The sequence below is a fragment of the Prunus mume genome, linkage group LG4 (assembly GCF_029339155.1).
Source record: "Prunus mume cultivar Tortuosa linkage group LG4, ASM2933915v1, whole genome shotgun sequence".
NCBI classification, from domain to species: domain Eukaryota; kingdom Viridiplantae; phylum Streptophyta; class Magnoliopsida; order Rosales; family Rosaceae; genus Prunus; species Prunus mume.
This window is the reverse complement of record NC_142701.1, coordinates 10,025,315-10,039,694: the sequence shown is the minus strand read 5'-3', so window position 1 is coordinate 10,039,694 and position 14,380 is coordinate 10,025,315. Positions and strand designations below refer to the sequence as shown.

General features: G+C 36.9%; 3 protein-coding genes across 5 annotated transcripts; 2 read left to right on the top strand and 1 right to left on the bottom strand.

Annotated features, from left to right (window-relative positions):
• Window positions 1-468: 468 nt before the first annotated feature.
• On the bottom strand, window positions 469-1,488 carry LOC103341947 (protein PHLOEM PROTEIN 2-LIKE A1-like). The gene is made up of 3 exons (XM_008245497.3): window positions 1,316-1,488; window positions 1,114-1,223; window positions 469-985 (listed from the first exon to the last, which is right to left on the bottom strand). Exons 1-3 carry the CDS (start codon window positions 1,358-1,360, stop codon window positions 610-612), a joined length of 531 nt encoding a protein of 176 aa, XP_008243719.1. The 5' UTR covers window positions 1,361-1,488; the 3' UTR covers window positions 469-609.
• A 2,487-nt stretch (window positions 1,489-3,975) lies between these two features.
• On the top strand, window positions 3,976-8,437 carry LOC103342073 (putative disease resistance protein RGA3). The gene is made up of 3 exons (XM_008245641.3): window positions 3,976-6,513; window positions 6,593-8,003; window positions 8,158-8,437. Exons 1-2 carry the CDS (start codon window positions 4,477-4,479, stop codon window positions 7,961-7,963), a joined length of 3,408 nt encoding a protein of 1,135 aa, XP_008243863.2. The 5' UTR covers window positions 3,976-4,476; the 3' UTR covers window positions 7,964-8,003; window positions 8,158-8,437.
• Window positions 8,438-9,331: 894 nt separating this feature from the next.
• Window positions 9,332-13,820, top strand: LOC103341948 (O-fucosyltransferase family protein). 3 transcript variants are annotated; one of them, XM_008245498.3, is made up of 6 exons: window positions 9,332-9,634; window positions 10,034-10,113; window positions 10,590-10,660; window positions 10,756-10,844; window positions 11,134-11,355; window positions 12,868-13,820. In XM_008245498.3, the coding sequence occupies exons 1-6, from the start codon at window positions 9,507-9,509 to the stop codon at window positions 13,598-13,600; spliced, it is 1,323 nt and encodes a 440-aa protein (XP_008243720.1). In that variant the 5' UTR covers window positions 9,332-9,506; the 3' UTR covers window positions 13,601-13,820. The 3 variants fall into 3 exon arrangements, with proteins under 3 accessions (XP_008243720.1, XP_088907004.1, XP_016652141.1); XM_089050878.1 differs by having other exon boundaries at window positions 9,334-9,634; window positions 10,556-10,660; XM_016796655.2 differs by lacking the exons at window positions 9,332-9,634; window positions 10,034-10,113 and adding an exon at window positions 10,127-10,513 and having other exon boundaries at window positions 10,560-10,660.
• Window positions 13,821-14,380: the final 560 nt, after the last annotated feature.

Here is a 14,380-nt window from a genome sequence, read left to right as displayed (position 1 = left end):
GGAGACTGATGAAAAAAATAAGTATTTAGGGGGTATGGGTTATGAGGAGGAAAAGATAGAGTGTTGGTGATTAAGGAAAGCGATATAGAGTGTGGGGAGGGAAACCAAGGGAGGCCATGGCAGATCTAGGGAGGATAGAGGCGTTGACTTATGGTTATTTAGTTTTTATATAAATGGTTTAATTTTAATTCTTTGATTAAGTAATTACGTGACAAATGACATAAGTTGCCATCTCATGTACCACATAAATTGTTAAGTAAGTTGGTGATCATAGCATTACGATTAGACGTAATCTTATTCATCTTAGTTCCAGCTGTTTGGGAGATTCATAATCCTACTACATTTAGGCTTGTAGGTTTAGACATCATCAAATCCAAGTTCTGTTTAGGCCACTAAGCATCTTACCAAGATTGTAAATCCTATTCGGTCATATGGTTAAAAAGTTAGGATGCATATAACCCAAAAGAATAAAGAAAAAGAAAGAGATAGTATTACATGTACAACAAATCCCTGCCAGAGCCATTGGAGAAAGACTTCAGCTAGCAATGATCAGCAACAAAAAAATCCTACACTTGTATCTTTTATTTCTGATAACCAAATAATGGCCGTCTAGTCAATCTTTTCAGCCGGCTTGATGATGATACCTTGGATGATAAGCCCCTTCTTCCAGTGCCCCCCATGTTGACAAAGATCAAACCACACCTCTCCATTTTCTTCTCCCTTAACCTCAAAACTACCACCACTAAGTTCAATCCACTCCCCTCTCGGCTTCTGAAACAGACTATATTGCCGCTTTTGCTCCCGTCCGTCTGGGAATCTGATCTTAACAGTTACAGGAAGTTCCCATCCAAATGCTCCATTTGTTAGTTTGACTTTGTATGCAATCTCATACACAACTCCTGCTGAGAGCTCTGACATTTTGAATTGTCCTCTCACATTCACCCAGCATACAGACATTAGCTTGACTACCTCAACGTTGTCTTCACTGTGAATCAAACGAATAGTTAATCACCATTTTACCGTGCTTAATTAATAACAAAAATCTATGATGATAGTAATATATAATTCAAATTGTGCCCCGAATAAGGCATGGATAGATAATATGATGCGTACCTCATTTCTTTGTAACAATTCCAAACCCAGTATGGAGGGAAACCCCAAGTGACATCTAACCATCTTGCGTACAACGTCATGCATCTAGATTTCTTCTCAACCCATACTTTCTGCATGCACAATGATTAAAAGAATAGGGAAAACAAGTTAAAAGATAAGCACCTTGCAATTGTCTGGTAATTATATATATAATTAGGCTCACCACTTTCTTGAACTCCTGGAATTCGCCTTTCGCAGAATCCGTCATGATCAAATTGTTTCACCAGTGTCAGAGAGAGGGAAGAACTGACCTCACCTGCTCGGCTTCTCTAAAACTATTACAACCTACCAGTTTGGAATTGGAACGAACTGAGTTTCATGTAGTTTTTATAAAGGCCAAATAACCATTTTCGTCCCCATAGTTTGGGTCAAGTTTTACCTTACTATAATACTATAGTTTTTCACTTTTTCATAGTTTACTTATTAATCCAATTCCAGGGTAACAATTACCGTTCAACGGAATTAGCACGTGTGGTGTACGTGTGTGAGGTACTTAGACCTGGTATGCTTACTTTTAAGTAATAGGAATAAGAAGAAATGAGATAGGTCAAATAATTCCCATTTTGATGAATGATTTTTAGGTGAGAGACATGTATTAAATGATTCCTTGTGTAAGTAAACAAACGAAAAGTCATGAATGGAAATCATTCACTTTCTTCTAATTTCCATTATTTACAAGTAAAAACGTGCCATAAGTCGAATTTACACTTACACATGCCCTTCTCGTGATAATTCTGTAAAAAAAACTTCACGATATCAAACAGTTCTCGAATTTGAACCTTTTAGGAAGCTACAAGAATAAAATCTACAAGAGTAAAATCTAGAACGTCCAATTTACCCTTACACTTGCCCTTCACGTCATAATTCCGTCAAAGAAACTCGATGGTATCCTCATTCAACAATTCTCGAATTTGAAAGTGAAATTTTAATTAATATGGTTGGTGTGAGGTCTGGATCGCATGACTTGTATAAATTTGAGAATCAACATTATCAATGACTTTTCAAATTTTATATTTTGGTACCAAGTTGGCATATTCATGTTTGATGAACTATGTCGAATTAACTAGGCTCCACCAAATTGAGACCTTTTCAATTCAAGTGACTTTTAAAATTCCAGAAGGACCAAAACCAAAGTAGAGATTAGTGAGACACAAGTTTGTGTAACCTAGTGATTAATATGATGCTGGATAGTTGGTATGACCAAGGACTAAAATCTCGATAATATCAAGGAAATATTGAGGATATTATCGTTTTTTCGAGTTTAGGATATTTTTGGACATATCCATGTACATATCGTATAAATATCAATTATATCGGAAAATATCGGCGTCGATAATTTCTCTCATACTTCAGTAACATTTGGCCAAAATATGGCTATAATATCGATAATATTGAGATGATGAAGACAATGAAAAATTTGAAGAGTTATTTACACTAACATCCCCTGAGACTTCTTGTGTTTTCAAAAAACCCTCATCAAGTCCCAAAAATTACACAAACACTCTCCTGAGGTTTCAGTTTGTTTTCACAAAACTCCTTTTCGTTGATTGTTGGTCCAAAAATTGATGATTTCATTGAAAAAAAAAACTTATGCAAATGACAAAATTAACCTCAATGAAATGTATGCAATCTAATCTCAAATGCCAACTTTGTCATTTGGAGAATTTTTTTAAAATAAAATCATTAATCTTTGGATGAAAAATCAATGAAAATGAGTGTTGTGAAAACAATTTAAAACTTCAAGGGGTGTTATTGTAATTTCTAAAATCTCAAGGAGTTTTGTAAAAAAAGGGAAAACCTCAAGGAATGTTAGTGTAAATAGCTCAAACTTAAACTTTATAGGAACTCTATGTGGTACTAAGTCACTCATGTATCTTATCATGTAATGTATAGAGTGTAAAATATTATAGTAAATCATTATAAATAAATGATTATGGTATGTTTAATCATCTTTCATTAATTATTACATATTTTCTATACTCGCAAGTCTTTGTTAGCTCGCTATATAATTAACTTAAATGAGTTAAACCCATCATGCAATGCATTTCCTTCCATTTTTTTTATTATTTTTTTTGTGATAAAGTAATAGATAATTGACTAAATAAACATCCTCCAAAGTTTCAAGAAATTTTTTCAAGTTTTTCTTACAAATTCCGTGGGTTTTATTCAATTTTTATCGATATCGATAATTTCCCAATAATTCTATCAAAATTTTCGTGTTTTTAGACTATTGATGTTTCCGAAACCATCAATATTTTAGATCTTGGGTATAACTTACTCAATACCTAAGACTTAAGTTTTGTTGGTCTCTAGTTGGTTTAAGTCCTTGGTAGTTTTTTGTATGGGTGAAATAAGGGGGAAACCGCAGAAAACAACAACTAAACCAAGCAAGTCTTTGATAGTTGGTAGGTCTTCCACCAATAGACCAAGCAAGTCTTCGATAGTTGGTAGGTCTGAGTCAATTTTTTGAAATTTCTATAATTGACTCCTTCAGCAAGAAAAATTAATTCAATGAGCAATGAATGCAATGTTTGAAGTTTCTGGTAGTTGGTTTAAGCTACATGAGTCAATTTTTTGAAATTGGGATATATACTTTTCTATATGGTTCAAAAATTGACTCATTCAGCAAGAAAAATTAATTCCATGAGCAATGAATACAATGTTTGATGTTTCTAGAAAACCCGTGGCATACAACTTTTGTTCTTTGTTTGCTAGTTGAAGTGAATTATTATTTGGGGTGGACTTAATTTGTAGGTAGTGTTTAAAGTATATATTTTAAATAAAATAATAGTGTGGGGATTAAAACAAGTTTTAATTTTGGGACTCGGACATAACAGATGTACAGTTTTCTACTAATTCATGATAGTTTAACTATTGGGACAAGCTGATCTCTACCCTACAAGGAGGATGCCCAACAAGATTCTCGACCACCTTGCAATGTACTTCATCATCTGTCACTGTTTACTTAAAACGTTAACCAATTCACAAATTGTTCTACACAAGTTTCATATCCACATTACCATTTACCCGTCCAAAGAAAAATCGTTAATTATCCAGTTTAATCATAATAGTCTAATCAAATCATGCAACTTTTCTAATGACTTCCTCTATAAATAAGCGCACAAACATGCATATAGAATTAAAGCAGCCTGCAGGCCATGTTTGCTCTGCCTCTCTTTCATTCAAGAAAGGAAGGCAGCCTGGGAGGCTCTTCAGGCCTTAGGCCATACTAGCTTATTGTTTCCTTTCTTTCAATCATCTTTCTCTTCCATTTGTTGCTCTGGGTTTTCTACTTTGGAAGCAAATAGCAAGCTAGCAAGCAACATGGCAGAAACAGTTATCACAACCCTTGTAAGTCCTGCCGTGAGCATTGCACTGGAAAAATTGTCTTCTCTTGCTACAGCGGAGTTTTTTGCATTCATTCATGTCAAGGATGACATAAAAAAGCTAGAGAGCACGTTAACAGACATTCAGCAGTTGCTTACTCAACTCAATTCTTCTAATTCTACCGACATGAAGAATTGGCTCGTAAAGCTTCAAGTTGTAGCTTATGATGCGGAGGATTTGATTGACTGTTGGGCAACAGAATATCACCAGTGGAAGATAAAGAAGCAGGTACGAAAACTCCCATTCAACATTTGCAACTTTTTATTTCAGCAGCGCCAATTGCGCAAGTTGAAAGAAATTAAAGCAGAAATAAGTGCGCTTTTACAAAATGGACAGCACTATAAAACCATCATTGGGAACCCTACGTCTAGAAGTCAAAGTAGTTTACAACCACAACAAACTGGTTCTCTTTCAAACAATCTAGTTGTTAGCAGGGAAGAGGATAAAAAAAAGATTATAGAACTGCTAATACCAGATGAAGAAGCCAGTGATGGGGGCGATCTTTCTTTTGTTCCCATTGTAGGGATGGGAGGATTAGGTAAAACAACTCTTGCCCAACTTATCTATCACGATGAGAAGGTTGAAAATTATTTTAAGATTAAAACTTGGGTTTGTGTAACAAACAACTTTGACATGAAGAGCATTTTCAGAGAAATAGTGGTTTCTCACATGTCTGAAAAAAATATTGGCCATGATGTCAACAACCTCTCCTATGCCCAACTGCAAACCCGTGTTCAAGACATCCTGACCCGAAAACGCTTTATACTTGTCCTAGATGATTTATGGAATTATAATCATGTGGAATTGCAGCCACTATTGGATGTCTTAAATCTAGGGGGCAGGGGAAGTAAGGTTCTGGTGACTAGTCGGATTTCAGATGTTGCAAATATTAAGGGTTCAAAAACCCCTTATTATTTGCAATGTTTGGATGATAATGAATCGTGGTCATTGTTCGCAGAGATTGCATTCAAAGAGGGTAGTTTTGCACAGTGTGATGTTGAAGAGTTAAAAGTATATGGAAAAGAAATTGTAAGAAAATGCAGTGGTTTGCCTTTGGCAGTAAAACAAATGGGAGGTCTGCTACGTGGGAAAACTGTGGATGAGTGGAAACATATCATGAGAAGTGAAGCATTGGAAGTAAAAGAGGATAAGATACAACCAGTTCTTAGATTGAGTTATAACCATCTGCCTTCACCTGATCACAAGCAGTGCTTTGCGTTCTGTTCCCTGTTTCCAAAAGCTCATGTTTATGAAAAGAATGAATTGGTCAAATTGTGGATGGCAGAAGCATTTATTCGACCTCATAACAGACAGAGGACAGAAGACATAGGAAGAGCATACTTCAAGGAGCTGTCAGACAGGTTCTTCTTTGAAAGCTTAACCCAAGGCGAGGATGACGGAAAATATAAGATGCATGATCTTATCCATGACTTTGCACAAACAGTTTCCAGTCCTTTTTGTTGCCAAGTGACAGATACGAAAAGTTTAGAGCCAAGAGTTGATGAAAAATCTCGTCATGTATCACTTCTTTCAAAAGATGTTGAGCAGCCTACTATAGAGATCATCAGCAGATCGAACAAGCTGCGCACACTTTTATTTCCTGTTCAGCACTTGAGAACCTTTGGGAAAGCGCAATATGAGATATTCGATTCACTTACGTATATGCGTGTGCTAGACTTGAGTTCAAGCACACTTCTCAAGCTGCCAGATTCAATTGAAAAGTTGAAGCTTTTGCACTACCTTGATTTATCAAAAACTGAAATAAAAAAGCTTCCAGAATCTGTATGCAAGCTCTACAATTTGGAGACATTGAAACTTTTGGGTTGCCCTTGGCTTCTCAGTTTGCCAAAGAAGCTCAAAAATCTTGTCAAGTTGAGGCATCTGGAGCTGGATGAAATGTTCTGGTACAAGGCATCCACATTTCCACAAGGCATGGGGTGTCTAACCAGTTTGCACAATTTACACAAATTTCAGGTTGGCTTTCCCTTTTTCATTTCTCTTCTTTTGTTGTTGCTCCTTATGCTCCCATTTAACCCCCATAAAACAATTTCAGGTTGGCAGGGATACTGGATACAAACTTGAAGAATTGAAGAAAATGGAATACCTTACAGGAACACTGCACATCTCAAAGCTGGAAAATTCAGAGAATGCAGTGGAGGCTAACTTGAAAGGAAAAGAAATGATTCAAAAAGTAGTATATGAATGGAGCAGCAACACATCTGACGTTAATTTGCAAGATGAAGCCGCTGCTAAGCAGGTACTCGAAGACCTGCAACCTTACTCAAGGCTCAAAGAGCTCCAAATATGTCACTACAGGGGCACTGACTTTCCAAATTGGATGAAACATGGACAGCTTCGGAATTTGGGTAATATTTCTTTGAATGGTTGCACAAGAATCAAAATCCTCACTCTTGGAAAGCTGCCCTACCTTGTAGAACTCGGTCTCAAAAATATGCTGGAGTTGGAGGAATGGCAAGAAGAGGTGCTCGAATCGCTCTTAATGTTAAAGATAAGCAACTGCCCGAAGCTGATGAACATGCCTCGCCTCTTTCCAAATCTGCGTGTTCTAAAGATCACAAAGTGCGCATTACTGGAGACCGTTCCATTCAACAGAGCAATGTTCGTAAAACTTGTTGACAATCCTGTGCTGAAGCACTGGCCGGAAGTACCACTAGTTTATGTTGTCCAAGGGGGAACTAGACACCTAAATTCCTCTCTCTCTCTCTTGGAAGTGAACATTATCAACTGCCCCGAGCTGTGTTCGCTGCCAAGAAACCTCTGCCCACAGAAACTGGAATTAAGTGGATGCATGTCGTTGAGAGCCTTACCTGACCAACGCTGCTCGGGGAGGCTTCAGGTTTTAGCATTGGATGCTTGTCCTGATGAAACACTAGTGAGTATGATACCTGGCACCGGGAGTTTATACTCCTTGGCGGTTTCAAACATCTCAAATTTCATCTGCCTTCCAAAATGGCCTAGTCTCCCAGGACTCAAAGCGCTGTACATCAGTAATTGTGGAGATCTTGAGTATCTAACCAACCAAGAAAACAGGACATTGTTCAACGGCTTCACCTCTCTTCAACTTCTCTCCATCCAGAAGTGTCCTAAGCTTGTGACACTGCCAGTTGAAGGGCTCCCAATCTCTCTTCAAGTTTTGATCATTAGCTCATGCGCGAGCCTCGAGTCATTTGGGGCCCCTGACGTGCTCAAGAATCTTACCTCCCTCCATGATCTTTACATCGAAGATTGCCAAGCACTCCAGTCATTGCCAGGGGATGGCTTGCCAACCTCCCTCCAGCATCTGTCTATCCAAAGCTGCCCTTCACTGATAGAACAGTGTGAGAAGGAAGATGGTGATTTGCCCAAGGTTGAAGGCATTGCTGATAGGGAAATTAAGCCATCTACCAAAAGAACCTCATCATGAGCACCTCGGTATCGTCTTCCTGGGTGCTGAGCAAGTGGCGGTACATATATTTCGATCCTTAATTTATTTTCTTCTAGTTGATAGTTAATTAGTGTGTGTGTGTATATATATATATATATACACTTTGCTTGCTTGATACAAATTAAGCCCAACAGTTACAAGTTTGCTAAAGGCTCTATATATTTGACTTGCAGGAAAGTGAAGGTGGATGGAAAACCAACATGATGGTAAAAGAATTACAGCCTTTTTTTTTTTTTCCTTTTAATTTTCCTGGTGATGGATGTATCTTGTTTTAGAGGCTTGGAAGGAGATTGCCTGTAAATTTTTTGTTTTGTTTTTTTTTCTCTACTTCTTTAATGTGTAAGAATAAGCAAACCTTCCTACATGTGTTTATGTTGGAAGGAGGATTGCCTGTAAGATTTTTATTTTTCTCTTTCTTTAATATGCAATAACAACCAACCTTCTGACATTTAATTTCAAATCTTCTGACTGAAGAAAAGTAATTGATTTGAACAGAATGGATTCAGCTCCAAATTATAATTGCCAATAACTAAGAACCCTAGTGGCATTTTAGTCTCTATTTTATTAGAGGGGATTATGAGTTCAAACTTCATAGCACTTGTTAAGAACACAAAACAAGTCTTGAGAGAGAAGAGAAAAGATGATTGTTGTTGTGGTTAGTTATGTCATCCGAGCTTGTGCTGGGAATTATTTTCACTTATTGCAACTTTTCTTTAGTTGTTTAGGGAGTGATTATTATGCTTCTATATCTTTAAAAAAAGGTCAAGTCTAAAAGTTCTTCATGTGTAAAGAGGAAGGGTACGTTTTCATGAATTAGTACATTTAGGTTTTAGCCACAAAAAAAACTTTCACTTTTGGAAAATGTCAAAAAAATGTCAAAAAAAACAGAAAAACCCCTCTACTTTCAAACCAAAGATATATAAATGTATTGGATTCCTTAGAAATCTAAAAATAAATAAGGGCATTTTTGCCCATTTTGACTTCTTTTAAAAAATTTCTCTTTTCCTTTGGCCTTTTCCAAAATGTCCCTTCAGAATTCCCCCTTTGTTTGATGCACGTGCCTCTCTCATGTTGTCTTTGCTTGCCTTTGTGGAAAACTTTTCATAACAAAAATGCTATTTCACATTTCGAGTGGAGTAAAATTTTTTATAGAGTACGAAATTGTCACTCAAGTCATCAAATTCAAATATAACATTTTGTATTTGACATCGATTATTGTTAATTTTTCATGCCAGTTGTTCGGGCCAGTGTGCTCCTTTGCACGGAAGTTTGAATAATAATGGCTTAATTACAGTTATGCCCTTTCAACCTTTTGATCAAAGGCACAACTGAGAAAACAATAATCGTAGAAAACCGGTGTGCAATCCGGTCCGGTCCACGTTCCAAATCACCGACTCTAATATATTCTCGATCTTACAGCAATGAGAAGATAGACAATCCACAGTGAGCTTCTTCTTCTCCGCTCGTTTTTCTGAGGGTCATCAAACAAATATTCAGATCGATTTAGCTGCTGAGAAATGAGATGGTGGTGATTTCAGTGAAGCCCATCTTCACCATAGGGGTCCTCACTCTCTCTCTCATCCTCGCCGTGCTTCTCTTATCGCCTACTTCGCCTCTCTACAAAGCCCCTCTCTTTCTCACTTCACCCATGTATGTGTTTATAAGTTCTTCCTCTGCTTCTTATTCTTACCATTCTTTGTTCTTTCATCTTTAATTTGTTGAATAGTTTTAGTGGTGAAGAAATTGGAGGAAATCTTAGATCTTCAAGAGTTCTCTTATGCATATATGTGTATAATATATACATATATTTTTAGTTCATTGGATATGTGTACGATTTATATGCAAAAACCATTCATTTATTAAATAAAGATTTGTCTCTTTTTTTTTTTCCTTGTTATTTTCAATCGTGTCCTCCATGTTTGGTTGCTGTTAAAATGTGAGAAAAGAAAATTACAACGCAATTTGGGCATAGTTTGAAGTGACTTTGCCATTATTTGGGAACCAAAAACTGCGTAAACCATAAATATCTGGTTGACTTTGTGAATGCAGGAACAAGTTGGATGTATGGAGTGTTGAGAGGATGGTAGAATGGAGACCTTGCAAGTGGTGGCTAAAAGGACACCTCACTGGTAATTCCGGCTAATTTTGCTTCCTTGCCTTTCCCCTCCTGTTAAGTTAGCCCGCCGTTGGGTTACTTAGATTTTTTATTTTTTATTTTGGCAAATTGGGGCAAATAATGCTTTTAAATTGAACAATGACAAACTAGAGAAAGCAAGTAATATCTGCGTGCTGAAATTAAAATATTTGAAATGTTACCCCAGAATGATTTGTGGTGTTTCGGGTATTGAGAACTCTTTAGTTTTATAGATTTTATTTGGGCTTTGTTTGTTATATGAAAATGTAGACACCACAAAATTTTCAAAAATTTATGGTATTTTGCTGTGATGGGAATAGAATTAGGATTGAGATGAGGTTACTGCATAGTTTTGATATTCTGAGTCAATCGTAATTGACTATCATTGCAGACAAAAATTTATGGTACTACTCATTCTGCGTAATTGACTATCACAGAAAATTGCATTGGTTTTTTGTTAAAATGCTGCAGCTCTACCATCAAAGAGTAATGGATTCATTCGGGTGGATTGCTATGGTGGCCTTAATCAGATGAGAAGAGATGTAAGTGATTGAAGAATCTCATTAATTGTTTTAAAATTGCTTGACTTTAAGCAGCCAGTTTGCCAAGTATGACAAATTATTTATGTGGAGTGCAGTTATGTGATGGTGTTGGTATTGCCCGTCTTTTAAATGCAACCCTGGTTTTGCCAAAGTTTGAGGTGGCTGCTTATTGGAATGAATCAAGGTAATTGGTGTTTTGCATATCATTTCCATGGGACTGGTGGAATATCACCTCCTCTGGTTCTTGAAATTCTGATAAACTATGGGACCCACCTTCAATGTCTTGAGGCAAAGACAATTAATTACTTTATCTATCAAACTGAACAGAATGGCTTTTGCTATACCTAAATATTGATTATGGTAATGATCTCATATGCAGAATATATGGCTACTCCACTCATTTAAAAGAATATGTTTTTTTAATTTTGCTTGTCCAAGCAGTATCCTCATGTAACGCTTTGGTTTCACATCAGTGGTTTTGCAGATGTCTTTGATGTTGACTACTTCATTCAACAGATGAATGGCTTCATCAAAGTTGTGAAAGAGTTGCCGTCCGATATTTCATCAAAAGAACCCTTCCATGTAGATTGCAGCAAACGCAAAGGCCAATTTGATTACATTGAAAGTGTTCTTCCTTCGCTACTAGAGCATCATTATATTTCAATCACGCCAGCAATGAGCCAAAGAAGGGATAGGTATTTCAACATTATTCGTTTCTGTTCTTATATTTGGGTGTTTGGAAATTACATTGGAAGACTTGGTACTGTGAATAGGTACCAAATTTTTTGGTAAAGGCCAATAAATGTGGTCAAAAACTTACCATCAAGTTGTAAAAGTCAACTTGAAAATGTTGGTTAGTTTGTGTTAGGGTTGTTAGCATATAGAAAAGTTTCTTGATAAATCTGTAATGTGTAAGATTATCGTCACGTTGGATATGAAATTTGATTCAATATGAATAGCGGCCTGTTTGATTCATAATTCAAAATTAAGATACTATGCAAAAAAATCGGTGGGATTCTCAGTCTTTTAAATATATGGAAACAAGTTTGGTATTAATACAAAATCGTTTTCAAATTCCATTTAGTTGGTATTGGCTTATGAATCCTCAATATAGGGCTCAGTGAGGCATACATTTGGGGCTATGGTCACGTCCAAAATGTGTGGCTTTGGGTTAGAAGACTCGGTTTTGGGGCTTGGGTTCTGTGGCTGTGGTTTCGGGCCTGGGTTCAAGTCTGGGGTCTGCTACTTGGGTTATGGGTTGAGGTCTGTCACTTTTGGCTCAGGGATGTGGTTTTGACTAGGTTTAGGATCCGGGGCTCCAAGACTTGGTCCAGATATGGGGGTTGGGTATTAGGTGAAGTCTAAGCGGAAGTCTAAGGTTTGAGATTCATTCTTAGTCTTTCGGTTTGGTTTTGAGATTTTTTTCGAGGTATGAAGCCTTGCTTGGGCATGCATTCTTTATTTTGGACTCAGGTTCACGGCTAGGGGCTGAAGTCTAAGGTTTGAGATTCATTCTTAGGCTTTCGGTTTGGTTTTGAGATTTTTTTCTAGGCATGAAGCCTTGCTTGGGCATGCATTCTTTATTTTGGACTTAGGTTCACGGCTAGGGGCCGGAGTTTGAAGTTTGGTACTTGAGTCCAAGGTCAGTGGTATGGGATACGAGCCTGGCTCCGGTGTTCGGGAAAAGGGCCTCCTAGATCCAAGGTTCAGAGTGCTAGGTTTAGGGCTTGAGTTAGTGATCTGTTGTCTAGGGCATAGTGTTTGGTTCGGAGTTTTGGGATCTAGGCCCATGTTCTGGTTTACAGATTCACGTGGCGACTTTGTACTTGAGGTCGGATGTTTTGAGTCTCTTTGGATACGATGTTTTACAAAATGTTGAAACAACTTTTTTTTTTGGCTTTTTCAAAATTTCGGTTATTTTTAGGTCTATATGAAACAGTCTGTCAAAGGCTCCCTTGTTATTCTTATGTATACATATGTATAAAGATTTATTGAATGCCTTGTTTTAAAAAAAGCCAAAAAAGAAATGGAAAAAAAAAGGTTTTGGGTTGTAAACCAAACAGGCCTTATTCTTGGTTATTATTTATTTTTTAATCTGAATAAACATTTGTAGTTTCATGACTGAAAAGGATATACATAGCTTTCGGATCTTACAACTGCTGATCTTTAAAGTACACTGATACCGTTTTGTCTTCTGTACTTTGTAGGTATCCTCAGTATGCAAAAGCTTCCCTTTGTCAAGCTTGTTACAGTGCATTACGCCTCACCAAATCCCTGGAGAAGAAAGCCTCCGAGCTTCTTGAAGCCATACCTAAACCTTTTCTATCACTTCACCTTCGTTTTGAGCCTGATATGGTAGCTTACAGTCAATGCGAATACCCAGACCTTTCTTCTGTCTCCATGGAAGCCATTGAAGCAGCACGGGGGGATAGAAAACCATGGACTGGAGAGGTGGCCCAAATTTGGAGGAAACGAGGGAAATGCCCCCTTACACCTAATGAGACAGCCTTCATACTTAAAGTGCTTTCCATCCCAACAAGCACAAACATTTATCTGGCTGCTGGGGACGGTCTGATGGAAATTGAAGGATTAACATCTGTTTACACCAATGTATTTACCAAGTCTAGCCTTCTTAGTGGTGAGGATTTCAAAAGCATGCATGGGAACACGAAAGCTGCATTGGATTACTACGTGTCTATTAACAGCGATTCGTATATAGCAACGTATTTTGGAAATATGGATAAGATGGTTGCAGCAATGAGAGCTTTTAATGGCTTGTACAAGACTCTTTTCTTAAGCAGAAGAGCTTTTGCAGAATTCACTTTTCAAGGTTTGAGAGGGAAGGAATTGATGAACGCTCTATGGAAGGCCCACAGAGATGATTTTGCCATGGGGAGAGGATCTGCTTTGCCTGATTGCTTTTGTGAGTTCAAATTATGATTTCAGATCCCAAGTTGGTCTTTGCTTCCTTCCTGTTGTTTTTTTTCCTTCAATTCATTTGTGTAATTGCTATTACTAATGTACTATACAAGAACCTTTGTGGATGCCCGTCTCTCCTACCCTGGAATTTGGTAGGATCAATATGTTCATCAATGTAGACAGACACCAACTCTTGGTCAAAAAAATTAAAATTAAAATTAAAAAGGAGATATTGACTGTACGCCAACTCTACGCAAGATCTGCATATACATCGTTGGCCAATTCTTTGACAACCTATGCTTTACAGGTTCAATATTATTTTAACTTGGTATCAGAGCTCTAACGTTGTGTTATGGGTTTGAAATCTTATCATTAATTATGGTTAAACAAACTACAACTAGGAATGGGTGATATCCTTAATTAGCCAGAGTTTGGTGTAAAAGAAGACTTTGATGCTTGGTATGAGTACTTGGTTATACCATGGTTAGGTTATAATGTACTTAGATGACATTATAATGGAAAATTATTTGCATAGACTATTACTAGCCTCTTCGCACTTGCTTCCGCGCCTGAGAGAGGTTTTTTTTTTTTTTTAAAAGATTAAATTTATTTTAGAATTAAAAAATATAATGGATAGTTGTGTTCCATAAAAATAGGATTCATTATTTAATTTTTCTTTTAATTTTAATTTTTAAATATAAAAGGTGAATTTACCATATTATCCTCATTTAATTAATAGTTTTAATTCTTAATGTTTGGATTAACCAATGACATTTTCTGGTATTTTGAATATTTCACCAT